At 39.3% G+C, this 17,460-nt stretch overlaps 2 protein-coding genes across 5 annotated transcripts in view; one reads left to right on the top strand and one right to left on the bottom strand.

The window, feature by feature from the left end:
• iah1 (isoamyl acetate hydrolyzing esterase 1 (putative)) overlaps positions 1-9,217 on the bottom strand; it is a 10,478-nt gene extending 1,261 nt beyond the window's left edge. The window contains exons 1-6 of one of the 2 annotated variants that reach the window (XM_063006882.1): positions 6,688-6,873; positions 6,347-6,550; positions 6,220-6,272; positions 672-817; positions 413-574; positions 210-331 (exon numbers count right to left, since the gene is read on the bottom strand). In XM_063006882.1, the coding sequence (XP_062862952.1) occupies positions 210-331; positions 413-574; positions 672-817; positions 6,220-6,272; positions 6,347-6,409 (546 nt within the window). In that variant the 5' untranslated portion in view covers positions 6,410-6,550; positions 6,688-6,873. Of the gene's footprint in view, positions 1-209; positions 332-412; positions 575-671; positions 818-6,219; positions 6,273-6,346; positions 6,551-6,687; positions 6,874-9,036 lie in introns of those variants that run through there. The other variant, XM_063006883.1, reaches the window with a different exon arrangement.
• itgb1bp1 (integrin beta 1 binding protein 1) lies at positions 9,012-14,879 on the top strand. Of its 3 annotated transcripts, XM_063006885.1 has the most exons (8): positions 9,012-9,170; positions 10,751-10,825; positions 11,347-11,478; positions 11,566-11,644; positions 11,745-11,875; positions 12,680-12,772; positions 13,140-13,289; positions 14,155-14,879. In XM_063006885.1, the coding sequence occupies exons 3-8, from the start codon at positions 11,407-11,409 to the stop codon at positions 14,224-14,226; spliced, it is 597 nt and encodes a 198-aa protein (XP_062862955.1). In that variant the 5' UTR covers positions 9,012-9,170; positions 10,751-10,825; positions 11,347-11,406; the 3' UTR covers positions 14,227-14,879. The 3 variants fall into 3 exon arrangements, with proteins under 3 accessions (XP_062862955.1, XP_062862954.1, XP_062862956.1); XM_063006884.1 differs by lacking the exon at positions 10,751-10,825; XM_063006886.1 differs by lacking the exons at positions 9,012-9,170; positions 10,751-10,825 and adding an exon at positions 9,600-9,620.
• The last annotated feature ends 2,581 nt before the right edge of the window (positions 14,880-17,460 follow it).

Consider the following 17,460-nt stretch of genomic DNA (forward strand, 5'->3'; position numbering starts at 1 on the left):
CTGACAGAGCTTAAAGAATGGAATAACCTGCCCTACTTCATGTGTACAAGGCTGAATACTTTTGCAGATAAGATTAATGGGTAAAGTGGAAATTATATATATATACAGTATATATATTCAAATTCACAATATATATCTTTCAAAATCCACTGTATTTGGTTAATGTTTTGGTAACTGTGTATGCTTGTATGTGTGAGAAAGAGTGAGACCTGTCCATCTTTCTGCATAAGAGACCAGAGGTCAAGTACGTCTACTCCACACTCGCCTGCTGCCTGGACACACTTCTGAGCATACTGACCAGTTACAGAGTTATGGCGATTCAGAGGCCAGCCTAAAGAAAAGGAACAAAATAAATAGTGTCCATAAAAACTAAACAAATGTGTAAAAATCCAATAAAGAGGAAGATGGATACCTTTTGTGATGCACTCTTTCTCCCAGTGCTCTTCATGAATTGGTGGAGGAGTAATGAATATGACCTTGTCCTTTGGTATGCCAGAAGAAGCCAAATATTTAACAATGTCCTTTAAATTCTCTGAGTATTCCTCACAGGGAATGTGCTGCTGTGGGTTCTTATCTGTGAAAAGAATAAAGTATTGGATTTAAGAAAATGTTTAGTCAAATCAAGCTGGAGCTAGATAGTTAGGTTGGATAGATATTGAGACTTTTCTTGCCTTGCAGGGAAGAGTCGTTGGCACCAAAGAACACAGTGACTGCCACAATAGAAGAGGCACCATTATTTGAGACAATGCGGGGAAGAACCACTTTAGCCCACCGAGTGTTGTATCCAGACAGTCCTCTGTTCACCACATCACATTTTCTGACAAAATGAAAAGAATGGAGTATTTTGTGATTTTCCTTATCCTAATGTTTAATGTGAAAGCTCTTGACCCATGTCTATATAATATAATGCATTGCAATACCACCACAAGACTGGCTAACTGGATGGTTACATAATAAACAGGTGTTTCTTATAAAGTGGCTGATAAGAGTATCATTATTATTATTTAAGCAATAAAACAGAATACACAAGTAGAACACAGTAGTGTTATTCACAGTAACACTTGAAGCCAAGATTTTACCCAGCAGTTTAGATACAATGCACATCAAGCTTCATTACAACAGATTACAAGGCGGCACGGTGGCTAAGTGGGTAGCACTGTCGCCTCACAGCAAGAAGGTCCTGGGGTCGATCCCCAGGTTGGGCGGTCTGGATCCTTTCTGTGCGGAGTTTTCATGTTCTCCCTGTGTCTGTGTGGGTTTACTCCGGGAGCTCCGGTTTCCTCCCACAGTCCAAAAACATGCAAGTGAGGTAAATTGGAGACACTAAATTGTCCATGACTGTGTTTTATATAACCTTGTGAACTGATGAACCTTGTGTGAAGATAAACTACCGTTTCCTGTCATGAATGTAACCAAAAGTGTAAAACATGACGTTAAAATCCTAATAAACAAACAAACAACAGATTACAAAAAGCAGGTCGTGCAGCTGTACAGGAAAATTAAGTATATCCAAATCAAGACCATGAACAACTGCATTTAATATGACCGATTTCTTTCAGCAGAAATGTGGTTCAATAGGTTGTTTGTTGAAATGAACCTAAATAATAATCACACCCAAAAAATAATGCAATAGTAGATCAGTGTGTTGTCAACTCCACCCAACCCTGGTTTCCCTTTGATTGTGATCTCAGCTTCCTTTTTCTAATTACTTATATATAGTTATCTAATGAATTCTAATCCTTTATGCTATATACCTTAAATCTACATTATCCAATGTGTAAGAAGGACAAACACGAAACAATTAAGTAAAAAAAAAAGCTATTATTGATTGTATGTGTAAATCTGTACACATTGTTATTGTAAGTTTACACATAATGTATGACAGTGTCTATTAAAGAGGATCCCTAATTTACCCAACTAAAAGTTATTTACCAAAGTCTGACCAAAGTACATTTGACATGTTTTGACATTTACAGCATTTAGCAGATGCTTTTATACAACGCAGCTTACAATTGTGACCGAATACAATTCAAGCAACTGAGGGCTAAGGACCTTGCTCAAAGGCCCAGCAGTGGTAACCTGACCCAATGACTCTCCGGTTACTAGTCCAGTACTTTAACAATTGAACGACCACTGCCCTACATGCTGAAGGACAAAGATATATTGTCCAATTTATCAATTATTCATGATGAAATTGTTTGTCAAACTAAAAGAACCATTACCTTTACTTAGCAACCAGAAACAACAGTATTAGTGCTGTTAACAGATATAAGAAAATAACATTTTTAGGCAATTACACTGATTGGTCAGAACTACCTGTTGTCTATATAGTGTGCCATATGTTTTTAAGTAATTCCCTATAAACACTCACTGCACTATTTAGAAAATTATTTATTAATGATTCCCTGTTAAACATCCAGTGCTCTGTATCAGGAGTCATTTATTAATAATTTAGTGGACTGTATAGGGAATAGCCTTTAATGATTCCCTAGAGGACATCTATTGCACTCCATAGTGACTTGCTTAATACACCCAGTGTGAAGATACATAAATAAATCCCTTTCAGACATTATATTAATATAGATGTTATTAATTCATTGTTGTGACATGTATGCACAAAATACAGTCATTTGGTAATGATCCCATATTTGACATGCAGTGAACAATATGGTGAATCAGTTCTTAATGATTCCTCATTGGACATCTAGTGCACCACACGGGGAGTCATTTGTTAATGATTCCCTATTAGACATTTAGAGCACTATTTACAGAGTCGTTTATCAATAATACTTCATTAAACATCGAGTGAACTAAACAGATTGAAAAATATATTTTTTGTATGGGGTAATACTTAAGACCAACAATAATAATCAGACATCCCAAGTCTACCGAAAGTTCCGTGAGTCTCCCACATATACAGTACATAGCAGCTCCCTGATGCCCGCAAGTCAGATAAAATCTCCCGGAATCTAGAACGAGTGGCCAAGAGCGCGCACACAAGCGCACGCAGGCGACACAGACTTTTTTCCCCTTACGTGTATTAAATCCGTGATCTGATATACAAACTAGTGCACTGTGTAGGGAACATAAATCAATTGTCTAATATACTGTCTAGTGCACTATGTAGGGAACATTAATCTGTTATCTGATATACAATTTAGTGCACTATGTAGGGAACATAATTAATTATGTAATACACTATCTAGTGCACTATGTAAGGAACACAAATCATCATCTAGTTATACTTTCTAGTGCACTATGTAGTGAACATGAATGCGTTATCTAATACACTATCTAGTGCACTATGTATGGAACATAAATCCGTGATCTGATATACAATCTAGTGCACTGTGTAGGGAACATAAATCCGTTATCTGATATAAAATTTTGTGCACTATGTAGGGAACATAAATCTATTATCTTTCACACTATCTAGTGCACTATGTAGTACACATTAATGTGTTTGTGACGCGAACAGTTAGCTTAGTAGCTCAGTTAGCAGCTCCTAAAAGTTCTGTTATCACCCATATCCTCTGGTGTGTGCGAGAGGTTTTTTTTAGCTTTGTTTTTTTTTAGCTTAGTTTTTTTTTTGGCTTGGGGTTTCGGGGTCGGGGGTCGAGGTCCGGGTCCGGGGGTACCTCCCTGAAAAAAGTTTTTGCAACTTGGGATGTCTGTTAGTCTAACAATGACTTAATAACATCTACAGTGTATCACAAAAGTGAGTACACCCCTCACATTTCTGCAAATATTTTATTATATCTTTTCATGGGACAACACTATAGACATGAAACTTGGATATAACTTAGAGTAGTCAGTGTACAACTTGTATAGCAGTGTAGATTTACTGTCTTCTGAAAATAACTCAACACACAGCCATTAATGTCTAAATAGCTGGCAACATAAGTGAGTACACCCCACAGTGAACATGTCCAAATTGTGCCCAAAGTGTCAATATTTTGTGTGACCACCATTATTATCCAGCACTGCCTTAACCCTCCTGGGCATGGAATTCACCAGAGCTGCACAGGTTGCTACTGGAATCCTCTTCCACTCCTCCATGATGACATCACGGAGCTGGTGGATGTTAGACACCTTGAACTCCTCCACCTTCCACTTGAGGATGCGCCACAGGTGCTCAATTGGGTTTAGTCCATCACCTTTACCTTCAGCTTCCTCAGCAAGGCAGTTGTCATCTTGGAGGTTGTGTTTGGGGTCGTTATCCTGTTGGAAAACTGCCATGAGGCCCAGTTTTCGAAGGGAGGGGATCATGCTCTGTTTCAGAATGTCACAGTACATGTTGGAATTCATGTTTCCCTCAATGAACTGCAGCTCCCCAGTGCCAGCAACACTCATGCAGCCCAAGACCATGATGCTACCACTACCATGCTTGACTGTAGGCAAGATACAGTTGTCTTGGTACTTCTCACCAGGGCGCCGCCACACATGCTGGACACCATCTGAGCCAAACAAGTTTATCTTGGTCTCGTCAGACCACAGGGCATTCCAGTAATCCATGTTCTTGGACTGCTTGTCTTCAGCAAACTGTTTGCTGCCTTTCTTGTGCATCAGCTTCCTTCTGGGATGACGACCATGCAGACCGAGTTGATGCAGTGTGCGGCGTATGGTCTGAGCACTGACAGGCTGACCTCCCACGTCTTCAACCTTTGCAGCAATGCTGGCAGCACTCATGTGTCTATTTTTTAAAGCCAACCTCTGGATATGACGCCGAACACGTGGACTCAACTTCTTTGGTCGACCCTGGCGAAGCCTGTTCCGAGTGGAACCTGTCCTGGAAAACCGCTGTATGACCTTGGCCACCATGCTGTAGCTCAGTTTCAGGGTGTTAGCAATCTTCTTATAGCCCAGACCATCTTTGTGGAGAGCAACAATTCTATTTCTCACATCCTCAGAGAGTTCTTTGCCATGAGGTGCCATGTTGAATATCCAGTGGCCAGTATGAGAGAATTGTACCCAAAACACCAAATTTAACAGCCCTGCTCCCCATTTACACCTGGGACCTTGACACATGACACCAGGGAGGGACAACGACACATTTGGGCACAATTTGGACATGTTCACTGTGGGGTGTACTCACTTATGTTGCCAGCTATTTAGACATTAATGGCTGTGTGTTGAGTTATTTTCAGAAGACAGTAAATCTACACTGCTATACAAGTTGTACACTGACTACTCTAAGTTATATCCAAGTTTCATGTCTATAGTGTTGTCCCATGAAAAGATATAATAAAATATTTGCAGAAATGTGAGGGGTGTACTCACTTTTGTGATACACTGTATATAATGTCTGAAAGGGATTTATTTATGACTTCATACTGGGTGTATTAAGTATGCACAAAATACAGAGTCATTTGGTAATGATCCCATGCAGTGAACTATATGGTGAATCAGTTCTTAATGATTCCTCATTGGACATCTAGTGCACCATACGGGGAGTCATTTGTTAATGATTCCCTATTAGACATTTAGAGCACTATTTAAGGAGCCGTTTATCAATGATACTTCATTAAACATCGAGTGAACTATACAGATTGTAAAAAATTCTTTGTATGGGGTAAATTCGTAAGACCTACAATAACAGACATCCCAAGTTGCAAAAACTCTTTTCAGGGAGGTACCCCCACCCCCAAAAAAAAAAGCTCTTGCACACACCAAAGGATATGGGTGATAACAGAACTTTTAGGAGCTGCTAACTGAGCTACTAAGCTAACTGTTCGCGTCACAAACCCATTCATGTGTACTACATAGTGCACTAGATAGTGTGAAGAATAATAGATTTATGTTCCCTACATAGTGCACTTAATTGTATATCAGATAATGGATTTATGTTCCCTACATAGTGCACTAGATAGTATTTTAGATATGAATTTATGTTCCCTACATAGTGCACTAGATAGTGAATTACACAATTGCTTTATGTTCCCTACACAGTGCACTAGATTGTATATCAGATCACGGATTTATGTTCCCCACATAGTGCACTAGATTGTATATCAGATCATGGATTTATGTTCCCTACATAGTGCACTAGTTAGTGTATTACATAATTAATTATGTTCCCTACATAGTGCACTTAATTGTATATCAGTTAACAGATTAATGTTCCCTACATAGTGCACTAGACAGTATATTAGACAATTGATTTATGTTCCCTACACAGTGCGCATTTGAGATACTGAAGGGTTAAAGTAAAACACTCACCTTGCAAGTTTGTTAGCTAATTCACAGCCCCATCCATTTGGCTGGAAAGCAAACTGAAAGCAAGAAAACAGCACTTTATTCGTATACAACAGAGTGCTTTTAATTCTACAACAATGGTCTAACCTACCTGTGTAATTGAATCTCCAAACAGAAGCACCTGAGGCCAAACAATACTCTTTATTTTGGACATTGTAACACATGAAAATAGACTTGACTTTAAACAGTCTTCTTCCTTGTTTCACTTTAGTGACAATCAGTATATAATCTACTCAACTCTGCCATCTGGTGAAATCCACACATGCTGACCGTACGTAAAGTACTATTTAATCTTCTATGTGGTTGACAAAATAACAGAAACACCACATAAAAAATATCAGTCCCAAACACAGCTGCAAAAGTGAGTTATATCAGGCTGATAGCCAATCAACAGCATACAACACCTACAAAAAGCTCTGGCATCTTACATACCTTACATCTTACATGTGATATGAGATCAACCACCAGCAAGCAACTCCCAAGAGGTCAAATAAAGTATGAGCAAGTTGTAGCCTAGTGGTTAAGATACTGGACTAGTAATCAGAAGGTCACTGGTTCAAGCCCCACCACTGCCAGGTTGACACTGTTTGGCCCTTAACCCTCAATTGCTCAGACGGTATACTGTCACTGCAGTGACGGCTCCTGCCAAATCTCTCAGGGGGGGGGCAATTGTTGCCATGATGGCCAAGGTGACCCGTCCAATGGGTAAATTAAAGCTTAAATAATTAACATCTTAAGTCATCTGTCAGTTTGCCCTCACAAATAACTTTGAACATGGAGAGAGACCAACTTTACCATTAATCATAAAATTAAGTAAAGCCTTCACACTAACAATTTCATTCAGTCTTCATCAGATAGCATTTTATTTTAGGTGCAGCAGATCCAGAATAAAGATTGGCATCGGGGCTGATGTGCAATGAATAAAGAAGTACAATTAAACAATTGGGGAGATACAATAAGTGCAATCACAATTCACAATTTAAAAATGACATTACTTACTTGTAATTTACTTGTAACTTATATGATTTCCCCCTTTGTAGATACTTGCTTGATGTTTAAATTTGGTCTGGGTGGCCCTAATTCTTAAGTTGCTAATTTATCCTGATTACTACGATGACTGAATGTCATTTCCCATAATGACACGATGGAGTTGCTCTGAACTGAGGTAATGGTAGTCATGGTGACGAGATCGCGACACCAGGTTACGTGTGACACAAGCACGTAAGTGCGAGCCCTCCCGGAACCCATTCAGAATGTATTGCAGTGCCTACAGTTCGAAAAAAAGAGCCTTAACATGAGAGTCTATGAGAGCAATCCGGGTGATTTTCAATCAGACTGAAATCGCCCCAAAGGGGGCGGTACTGCACGGAACACAACTCGATGCTGATTGGACCACGATATTCAGAGACAAGACAGAGACAAGACTGTCCAGAACAGTCACAGCTGTGATAGGAAAATTTCTTCCCTTTCGCCCTTTAGTGATGCGTCACCCGATCGCCATAAGGAACGAGCCGCCCCTGTGTCACTGTACTGTAAGTCACTTTGGATAAAGGCGTCTGCTAAATGCCGAAAATGTAAATGTAATGTAAATGTAATGTAAATGTAAAAGTCACAGCAGCTTAATATGTCAAACATGTACAAGAAGCACATCTAAGCGTCCTCTCAGACAATGACCTAGGGTGTCCAAAGGTTTGGTTTTAGGGCAGACAGACAGGTTTTTTTATCTGTCTTTCCACAGTCCAGCACAAAGCCTGGACGGACATGTATTTGTCCTCCTTTGGAAGCTAACTGGATGCTTGGAACAATCATAATGAATTTGCCTGCTTCGTGCGGTTATTTAAGAGGCTTACAGTCTAGTGACATCAATTCAGTGCGCAGTAGCATTAGCTTACATGTAGCAATAGTCATATTTTGACTCTTTAACAACTTCATAATTCAGAGGATCCAGTGATAATAGACAGAAGAATCTCCATAAAACAAAACGTAACAGCTTTGGAACATTTTTTATGACTACAGGATGCGATTTTCGAAATCACCATTCATTTTTCCCATTCAAAATTTTCTCTTAGACCCGGGTTTCCAAATATGGGCATAACAACATGGCGTGGACTACAAAATGACGACACGACTTCAGTGGTCTATGGGTTCCGGGAGGGCTCGCACTTACGTGCTTGCGTCACACGTAACCTGGTATAGCGATCTCGTCACCATGACTACCGTTACCTCAGTTCGGAGCAACTCCATCGTGTAATCAGGATAAATTAGCAACTAAAGAATTAGGGCCACCCAGACCAAATTTAAACATTAAGTATCTATAAAAAAAAGGGGGGGGGGGTCATATAAGTAACAAGTAAATTACAAGTAAGTAATGTAATTTTTAAATTGTGAATTGTGATTGCACTTATTTTATCTCCCCAATTGTTTATTCATTACACATCAGCCCCGATGCCAATCTTTATTCTGGATCTGCTGCACCTAAAATAAAATGCTATCTGATGAAGACTGAATGAAATTGTTAGTGTGAAGGCTTTACTTCATTTTATGATTAATGGTAAAGCTGGTGTCTCTCCATGTTCAAAGTTATTTGTGAGGGCAAACTGACAGATGACTTAAGATGTTAATTATTTAAGCTTTACTTTACCCATTGGACGGGTCACCTTGGCCATCATCGCAACAATTGCCCCCCCTGACAGATTTGGCAGGAGCCGCCACTGCTTGAGAGTATTTGTGCCATCCTGTTTAACGGTTGGAGTGAAGTGGTTGCGGCTCCTTTAAGAGTACCTGGGTGGAGCTGGAGAGGAAGTGAAGTGTCATCGGCACACTAGTCAAAACAGTAAGAAGTGGAGCAGCGGCGCTTTGATAATATTCTCTTACAGTAATGAAACTAAACTCAAGCACAGAAGCACAGAACTGAGGTATGAACGGCGCCTCTTTGTTGTTATGTTTTAATTCGCCATGTTTGTTAACGTAAACATTAGAAAGTGAACTTTGAATAATGAATGTAGTCGTTTGGCGCTGGCTGGGTAAAGCGTTTCTACTAGCAACCGCTTTCCGTTACTTCACACACACACACACACACACACACACACACACACACACACACACACACACACATCTTCACGAGCTCACACTGTGGCGAGACTTCCCTGCTAATAACGCGAGAATAGAAGCGTGGAGTCGGCACCTCACCCACAGCCGAAAACAAAACATAGCTCCAACTTTTGCGTTCTGTGAAGATGTATGAACATGGAGCTCGGTTGTCAGAACAAATTTCTGGTTTAATTCGGTTACTTTTGCATTAAACATGTTTATATCGCTTACATTATAAGGCATTAACTGAGTTTTCACCCCAACGGCATCCATAGGTAGGTAAACATGGCTGGATTACTGACCGGGTCAGTGGGGCCAGCGCCCAGGGGCCCTTGAGGTCAGGGGGCCCCGGGGGGGGCCCTGGCCCAAAACATTTTGCGATGCCTATCAACATTTATGATACAATATATTTTTATTTCCGAGGGCCCTCAATTTTAAGGATCCTCTGACTATTAGGGACTTTGACCCCAGGGCCTCTTGGGGGCCCTAGCCATGCTTTTGGGGCCCCTAGCCATGCTTTTGGGCCCTAGCCATGCTTTTGGGCCCCTTATGAAAATGGATGAGGCGTTGTGGCACTGCTCTGACTTCGACTTCTGGCTATTAGGGGTCCTAGGAAAGAGGGGGGCATATTTTTAGAGGGCCCTGGTTATGAGAGCCCCTGTTGTGTTAGGGTTAGTTATTGACAGGTTGTTTAATGTATTAATTTATTTATGTTTTTGGGGGGGGGGGGGCGCACGGGGTGGGGGGGGGGGGGGGCCCAGACTATCCTTAATCCGTCCTTGCGCGTACCCAGACATCCCAAAAACTCATTTCAGGGATGTACCCCCGGACCTCGACCCCGACCCCCCAAGCTAAAAAACCTCTCACACACCAGAGGATATGGGTGATAACAGAACTTTTAGGAGCTGCTAACTGAGCTACTAAGCTAACTGTTCGCATCACAAACACATTAATGTTCCCTACATAGTGCACTAGATAGTGTGAAAGATAATAGATTTATGTTCCCTACACAGTGCACTGGATGGTATATTAGAAAATAATTTATGTTCCTTACTTAGTGCACCAGAAAGTGTACTAGATAATAGACTCATGTTTCTTACATAATGCTTTAGGTAGCGTATTAGTTAACGGATTTAGGTTCCCTACATAGTGCACTAAATTGTATGTCAGTTAACGGATTTATGTTCCCTACATAGTGCACTAGATAGTATTTTAGATATGAATTTATTTTCCTTACGTAGTGCATTAGATAGTGAATTAGACAATTGGTTTATGTTCCTCTTATGATGAAATGTTTCATGACACGTTGACATAATTGCTGAGAAATTTCAGCACTGTTGTGTCGAATTTCTTCTTTGAGGTCTTCAATGGATTGTGGTTTGTTGGTGTACACTTTATCTTTAAGATAACCCCAAAGAAAAAAGTCCAACGGCGTCAAGTCACATGATCTTGGTGGCCAATTCACATCACCATTTTTAATGTGAGTTTTTACAATTTCTACGTGTTGTTCGATTGTGTACCCTTTCATGATTTAACCTCAACGTTTACTAATGACAGCCATTTAAAAATCTCTAACTCAGGCTTTGCATGAAAAAATGGTGGCAAATTTAAAATGTCAGTTCATTTTGGGACACCCTGTAGCAGCTTTAGCTGTTCCAAATGGATTATAGAGGTTCCTACCTACTCTTCTTTTCCAAGTCTCTTATTGTATTGCTGGTGATGTTAAGGTATATACTGTATGCAAATATCTCATGTTACTCCTAGGTATGCACATTAATCAGCTGTCAGAATAAGTCAGTTAGTAAATAAGAAAAAACAGCTTCTTGGCTAACCTGCTTTGTAGTGTGACTTCAATATCATGCGAACTCTACCAACATGCCTGTAGTATTTTAGGCTTAAAAGTGTCCGGAGTATCCAAAGCATTCTGAATAATAGCCAACTAAGCTTACTGTTCTTTAGCCTTTGCTTTTTTTTTATACACATTTGTTAACTCGAATTTAGATTGTGCCAGCTGTTGGGAATCGTGGAGTCATAGTGAAGAATGTGGTATCTTGGTGAAGAATGTTCCGCAAGGTCAAAAAGCGCCATAGCAGCAGCAGCTCTCAAAGCAGTGAGATTAGCACCAAGAGCAAGGTGAGCTCTGCCATTGTCAGACACTTCTCATCTGTGGTGGATGGAAGTGTGGTCACAACATTAACACGTGTTCCCTCCCTTATGTAGTCTGTAGATTCCAGTCTGGGAGGCCTGTCCAGATCCAGCACGGTTGCCAGCCTTGATACAGACTCCACCAAGAGCTCAGGTTAGCCGTTGAACCTGCCATATAAACACCTCAGTTTGTTATGTTGTGATTCATAATAAAGGACAATCAAATGTATTGATTTTTTCACTCAAACCTGTAGGGAACAGTGCGTCTGAGGCATGCTCTGAGTTTAGGGTGAAATATGTGGGAGCTATCGAGAAGCTGGACTTTGAGATGAGCAAGACTCTGCAGGAGCCATTAGACCTGGTCAGCTATATTGATGCAGCGCAGGTACCGCTCAGACACATGTTTTTGGAACCTGGGGGTTTGTTTAAACTAATACTAATTTTTTATGTGCAGTTTAACAGTGTGTATAATTAATTAGTGGGACTTTTGCAGGTTGTTTACAAACAGCATTTGCACAATATAATGTTAATGCCAATATCAAGAGCTGTTTTCTTAAAGGTTTTACATAAAGGTTTACCTGTCTTGCATGCACATTAATTTGACTATTTGACAGTTCCTGACTGTAACCCATCTGTTGCCCTGTACAACATATCTTCCCATTTATTCCATGCAGTAGCCCATGGTAATAACACTGTAATGTCAGGAGAATAGAACTCCAACCAATGATATAATGGTATAGTCCAAAAAGCAGAAGCAATGCGCTGATCAGAAGAGAATTATTACACATTATGCATAACAGAAAATAGCTACATTTTCTCACAGTCAACAAACATGTGCTAACAGAATATACTGCAAACAGCTTAGAGTTTGTAAATTGTGGTAATAAACCTAATTTGCAAGGGGGGTTAAATAATAGATTAAAACTGTAGTAACTTACATCTTTGTTAGTGTTGCAGCTATTTAGTAAAATGATGTTAGTAAAACTAGCCTGGACATTTTTGAGTGTCCAGTTTTTTTTACATCATTCATAATGACACAGACTTTTAATAATCTACGGCCTCTAGTGGTCTTGAACGGTGGTATACAGTGTATGGTCCTCTGCAAATGGTTAGTTTCTATTACAGAGAGTAAGTATTTATTTAATATATCTTTTTTTTGTTCATGAAAACCCTTATTGCATATGCAAAGCAAAATGGAAAGCTGCCGTTTGTGCCTGGAGAAGAAGAGGTGATCCTGGGAGTCTCCAAATATGGAGTCAGAGTGGCATCCGTGGACCAGTGTGTAAGTCGTTTCATGATGTGTTTCAGCATATTTCTTTTCTTGCTTTACCTAGTAAATAAAGTTGCCAGTTTATTAGGTCATGTCCTCTATTTTTCTTTCATTCTCCAAATTAGTAGACACCCCTGGAGAAAATCCAAATACAGACAACTTTTAAAATTGTATATGCACAATTACAGTTTAATGTCAGATTTGAAACTAAGCATAGCGTGTGTAATTTTTAGCACATTTATCATGGAACGTTTTGCCTCTATTTTAATCAGAAAATGTGCACCAATAATAACTGCTCTTATACATTGTTAAGGGTATATTATATATGCACACACATTGCATCAATATTCATAAGGCTGCTGTGGTTCTCTCCCATTAGGTTGTGTTACATCGTCACCCGCTCTACCTGATTGTGCGCATGCTGTGCTACGATGACGGCCTCGGAGCCGGAAAGAACCTCCTGGCACTCAGCACCACTGATGCAAAGCAGCAGGAGTTCAACATCTGGGTGTACCAGTGCAGCAATGCAGTAAGCTGAAATGAGGCTATGGATTATACAAATTACTTACTACAGAGCCAGTGCACAGCATAATTTTATTTTCTTGTTTTGACACCTGGTTCTGCAGCTTGTTTACATAGCCCCTTTATGAGTTATATCGCGTGGGATCAGAGCTTCTAAGTGGTGCCACAGAAATGCATTTGACCTATGAACTTCTAGCCTAAATTAATAAAGAATTTAACACATCTTAATAACATTGTTAATATGATTTTGATAGTATGTAGCTATTTAAAGGTTGCATGCTGCCTTATAGACAGATCTAGATTTAAACATTTAGACTCTAGATATTGTGTAAAAAACAGTAAAAACTGATTTAGGAAGAAACATTACTAAAAATGGTTTTCACTTTAGCTGCATTTGGTGTGGTTGAAAATGATTTAGCAACTTGAAGATTTAGTATTTTAGATACCTATTGTCTATTGTTGCTTGGACTGCAATTTACTGTACCAAAAAGTTTTTAATCATAATTTTATGATTAAGTATTGAGCGCCAAGATTATTTTTCAGCATTACTGAGATATAATGTCAGTAACCTGTATATATTATGAATGTTTATTTACTACCTCTTTTTTCCTTTTTTTTAAATTTATTTTTATAGATGAGTTCTCTCTTTCTTATTAAGGACTACTGTGTTATTTTGTGGTGACAAGATAGTGGAAGCATTATGTTTATTCTGTAATATTAGCTGTCCCATAATTGTATTTACCAGACAAATAAGAAACTGAGGCTCCGAATGAGAAACTGTTATAATGTAAACCATGATAAAGGGAAGACAATCATTATAATGAATTACAGTACCACACAATGAACATTTAACACCTTTTTGTTTATTACAGGAGCAAGCCCAGGCGATCTGCAAAGTTCTCTCCGCTTCCTTCGACTGTGCTCTGACCTCCGAGAAATCTTGAGAATCTTCGGTCTTCTTCCAAAGGCTAGGTTTCTTTCAGAGCTAAAGCTAAATGTCAACAAAATGTCAAGCCCTGGTTGTTGTTTACAATATCAATATCAGTAGAAGTTGCCCTGTTCAACCTGATTTAATGCAAAAGTGGCTTCTCTTCTCATAGCCATTATGTGTAGGAATACATTTAGTGAATCTGCTTTAATGTCAGTGAATCAGGGGAATTTCTGAACAAAATAGTGTTTACATAAGTTGTTAATCTTTACCAGCATCATCACCATCTTCATCATCCAAAGGTCTGGCAAGGCTTGACAAGTTGGGCCATTTCTATTTTTGTACCCTAATTTAATCTTATTTAATGTAAATATGCATACAGCACTGTGCACGGTTCTGCCATGGCCCGGTATCTGCAGTTTCTGAGCATCTCGTGGGATTAATACTATCAACGGTACAGTAATTACAGTGAGTACGAAAGAGCACAAGGACTGCTCAGTGATCATGCTGGAAAATCCAGCTCTCTGTAGCCTGTGGATGGAATGCTGGGGTGGTCTGTTTTTCAGTGTTTGTAACAGACAACGTTTTTCTGGTCCTCCATAATTTTCGGATCCAGATTTGAATGGGTCTGTTAATACGGTACAATAAAAGTTACATTTTGAGTTCAAAGTTACTTTTAAATGTTATTTTAAAAACGCTCATTACATCGGGGGTGGCTTTGTAACTGTATTTAGCAATCAACACAAGAGTGAGCTTTTTGCCTAACTGCTTTTTTTTTTTTTCCACTGGCCAGGTGTCACACAATGAATCAGGGTAAAATGAGCCAGCTGTGGCTTGTGTATATATAGATTAATAGAGCCACCATTCGTTACTCGAACAATGCAATGGCAAGTGGCTGGTACTTCTTAAACCTGAACTCAGTAATGCACCTACATACACACAGTGTTTATATAACACACACAAACAGCCATATTAACAAACACCCCTCCCCTCTAGCAAATGAACAGATGAAAAATGCAATAGTCCCCCCTTTTGATTGGCTAAAATTTGACACACTAAATGATTTCAATGTTACACAAAAGGTAAACACTACACTTTTGTTAAACAATTAATGTAAGGGATAAAGTTACCAAACACCCACATCACCCTTATGAAAAAAGTAATTGCCCCTTCAATAACCGGTTGTACCACTTTTAGCAGCATATATACTGTATATGTATGACATTTTGATGACATCTGACATTGTTGAGGGGGCCCAAATTTTTTTTTTTTTTTTTTTTTTGCACTGGGGCCCATGAGCTCCTAGTTACGCCACTGGACTATGATCATTTTTGATGATGAGGTTTTACAGATCGAGATTTATATATTACAGTGCTGGCTGAAGTCTATTCTAGTTGTTGTTTACTCGACTTCAGCAAATTAGGTAAACGCAAAGGTCTTCGGACAGCCCATACCCATGTATGTTACATGAGCATACTTGGCTCAAACAGTTGTAAAATAGACAAGTTTGTTTGTTTTATTAGGATTTTAACATCATGTTTTACACTTTGGTTCCATTCATGACAGGAATGGTAGTTACTCGCTACACAAGATTTATCAGTTCACACACAAGGTTATATCAAACAGTCATACACAATTTAGTATCACCAATTCACCTCACTTGCATGTCTTTAGACTGTGGGAGGAAACCGGAGCACCCGAAGTAAACCCACGCAGACACAGGGAAAACATGCAAACTCCACACAGAAAGGACCCGGACCGCCCCACCTGGGGATCGAACCCAGGACCTTCTTGCTGTGAGGCGACAGTGCTACCCACTTAGCCACTGTACCGCCCTATAATAGACAAGAGGTAACAGAATGACATGCCATGTTATATCACTAGCTTTGGTATCAAGAATGCGCACGATCAGACTGAATAGGATTTAAAACCACATGTGTTTATAAAAGGTTGATTTTAAAAAGCTGTTTAGGCTGCAGTAAATACGTCTTGATCAAATCCTATACCAGTGAGTGGCCTTTTTAAACACTGTTAGTATCTACTGTTGTAAAGCTTCTCTACGATCCACTAGGTGGGGCTCTTGTTTAACTCTTGGCTCATGTTTTGTAGTTTAACTACATGCATTTTCAGTAACCTAAGTGCAAGGGATACACCCTGGGCACGTCCACTTAGTTACAGTTAGTAACTACTAGACAGTACTCATCTAGGCTTGATTACCACCAGCCCTGTTGAACCTCTTATTGAATAATTAAATAGAACCTTTTAAGCAATGTGAATTAGTTGGTAATGGCTCAACACAAGCACTGCAATCAAATAAAAATTCAGAAGAGATGAAAAACCATGAAAAAGATGAAGTTATTGAACTATATGTGTGGTTACAAAGACTCTTTTAAGTTTATGGGAACAGTGGTAAATATTCCAGGAAGTGGTTGCCTGCCAAAATTTTTCCAAAAGCACGTTATCCAGGAAGTCACAAAACAACACATAAGGAACTGTTGGTCATTCATGACTCAGATAAGGTCTGCAGACATGATTCCAGCATTACAATGAGACAAAAATTGCCTTCACGGGGTAGTTGCAAGGTGAAAAGCACAATCAACATAATAAATGTAACCAATCAGTGTTATGTTGATGTATCTAAATACTTTACTACTTTTAAGTTGCATTTTAAAGTAGAGAAGTGGTAGTTTATAATTAACCACACCCTCTAATTATTAAGGTGTTTTAGCCAAACCCGTTACTAACAGGTGTATACATTTTATTGCATGCCACAGGCTGTCTTACTCAACACTTGCTCAAGCACATATCCACAAACACAGTCCAAAATGTTGTGGGTAGAATGGAGGTTGTTACAGCTTTAAAAAAGGGAGGAAGGTATCCATATTGCCTATAATTCATATTTTTTGTTGTTGTTTTTTAATGGGATGTCCAGGTGTCCACATACTTCTGACTATATACTGTGGGAATTCCCGGTTTAGGGATTCTGAAATTACTAATGTGTGATCCAAAAGTTAAATATCCAGTCTAGCATTAAAAACACTGAAGCAAGAGTGAAGTTTAGTATCAGTTCTGTTTTATGTTAACAATTAAATATACACATATAAACTCTTAAGTTATTTACAGTTCCAGATAGACAAATCCCATTCGGTTCCAGTGAGTAATTGGAAAAGTTCAGAAAGTTAATAACAAGTCTATTCTCACTGCTGAACTTACACATCACAGTCTTTGAAGCTCAGCAGGGACTATGTAG

Source organism: Trichomycterus rosablanca, chromosome 13 (assembly GCF_030014385.1).
Source record: "Trichomycterus rosablanca isolate fTriRos1 chromosome 13, fTriRos1.hap1, whole genome shotgun sequence".
Lineage (NCBI taxonomy): Eukaryota > Metazoa > Chordata > Actinopteri > Siluriformes > Trichomycteridae > Trichomycterus > Trichomycterus rosablanca.

Bases quoted from the DNA above. Each gene is read 5' to 3' on its own strand.
- itgb1bp1 (XM_063006885.1), top strand. From the start codon at position 11,407: ATGTTCCGCAAGGTCAAAAAGCGCCATAGCAGCAGCAGCTCTCAAAGC. The intron at 11,876-12,679 runs GTACCGCTCAGA...GCATATGCAAAG, and splicing joins GCTATATTGATGCAGCGCAG to CAAAATGGAAAGCTGCCGTT. The intron at 12,773-13,139 runs GTAAGTCGTTTC...CTCTCCCATTAG, and splicing joins TGGCATCCGTGGACCAGTGT to GTTGTGTTACATCGTCACCC.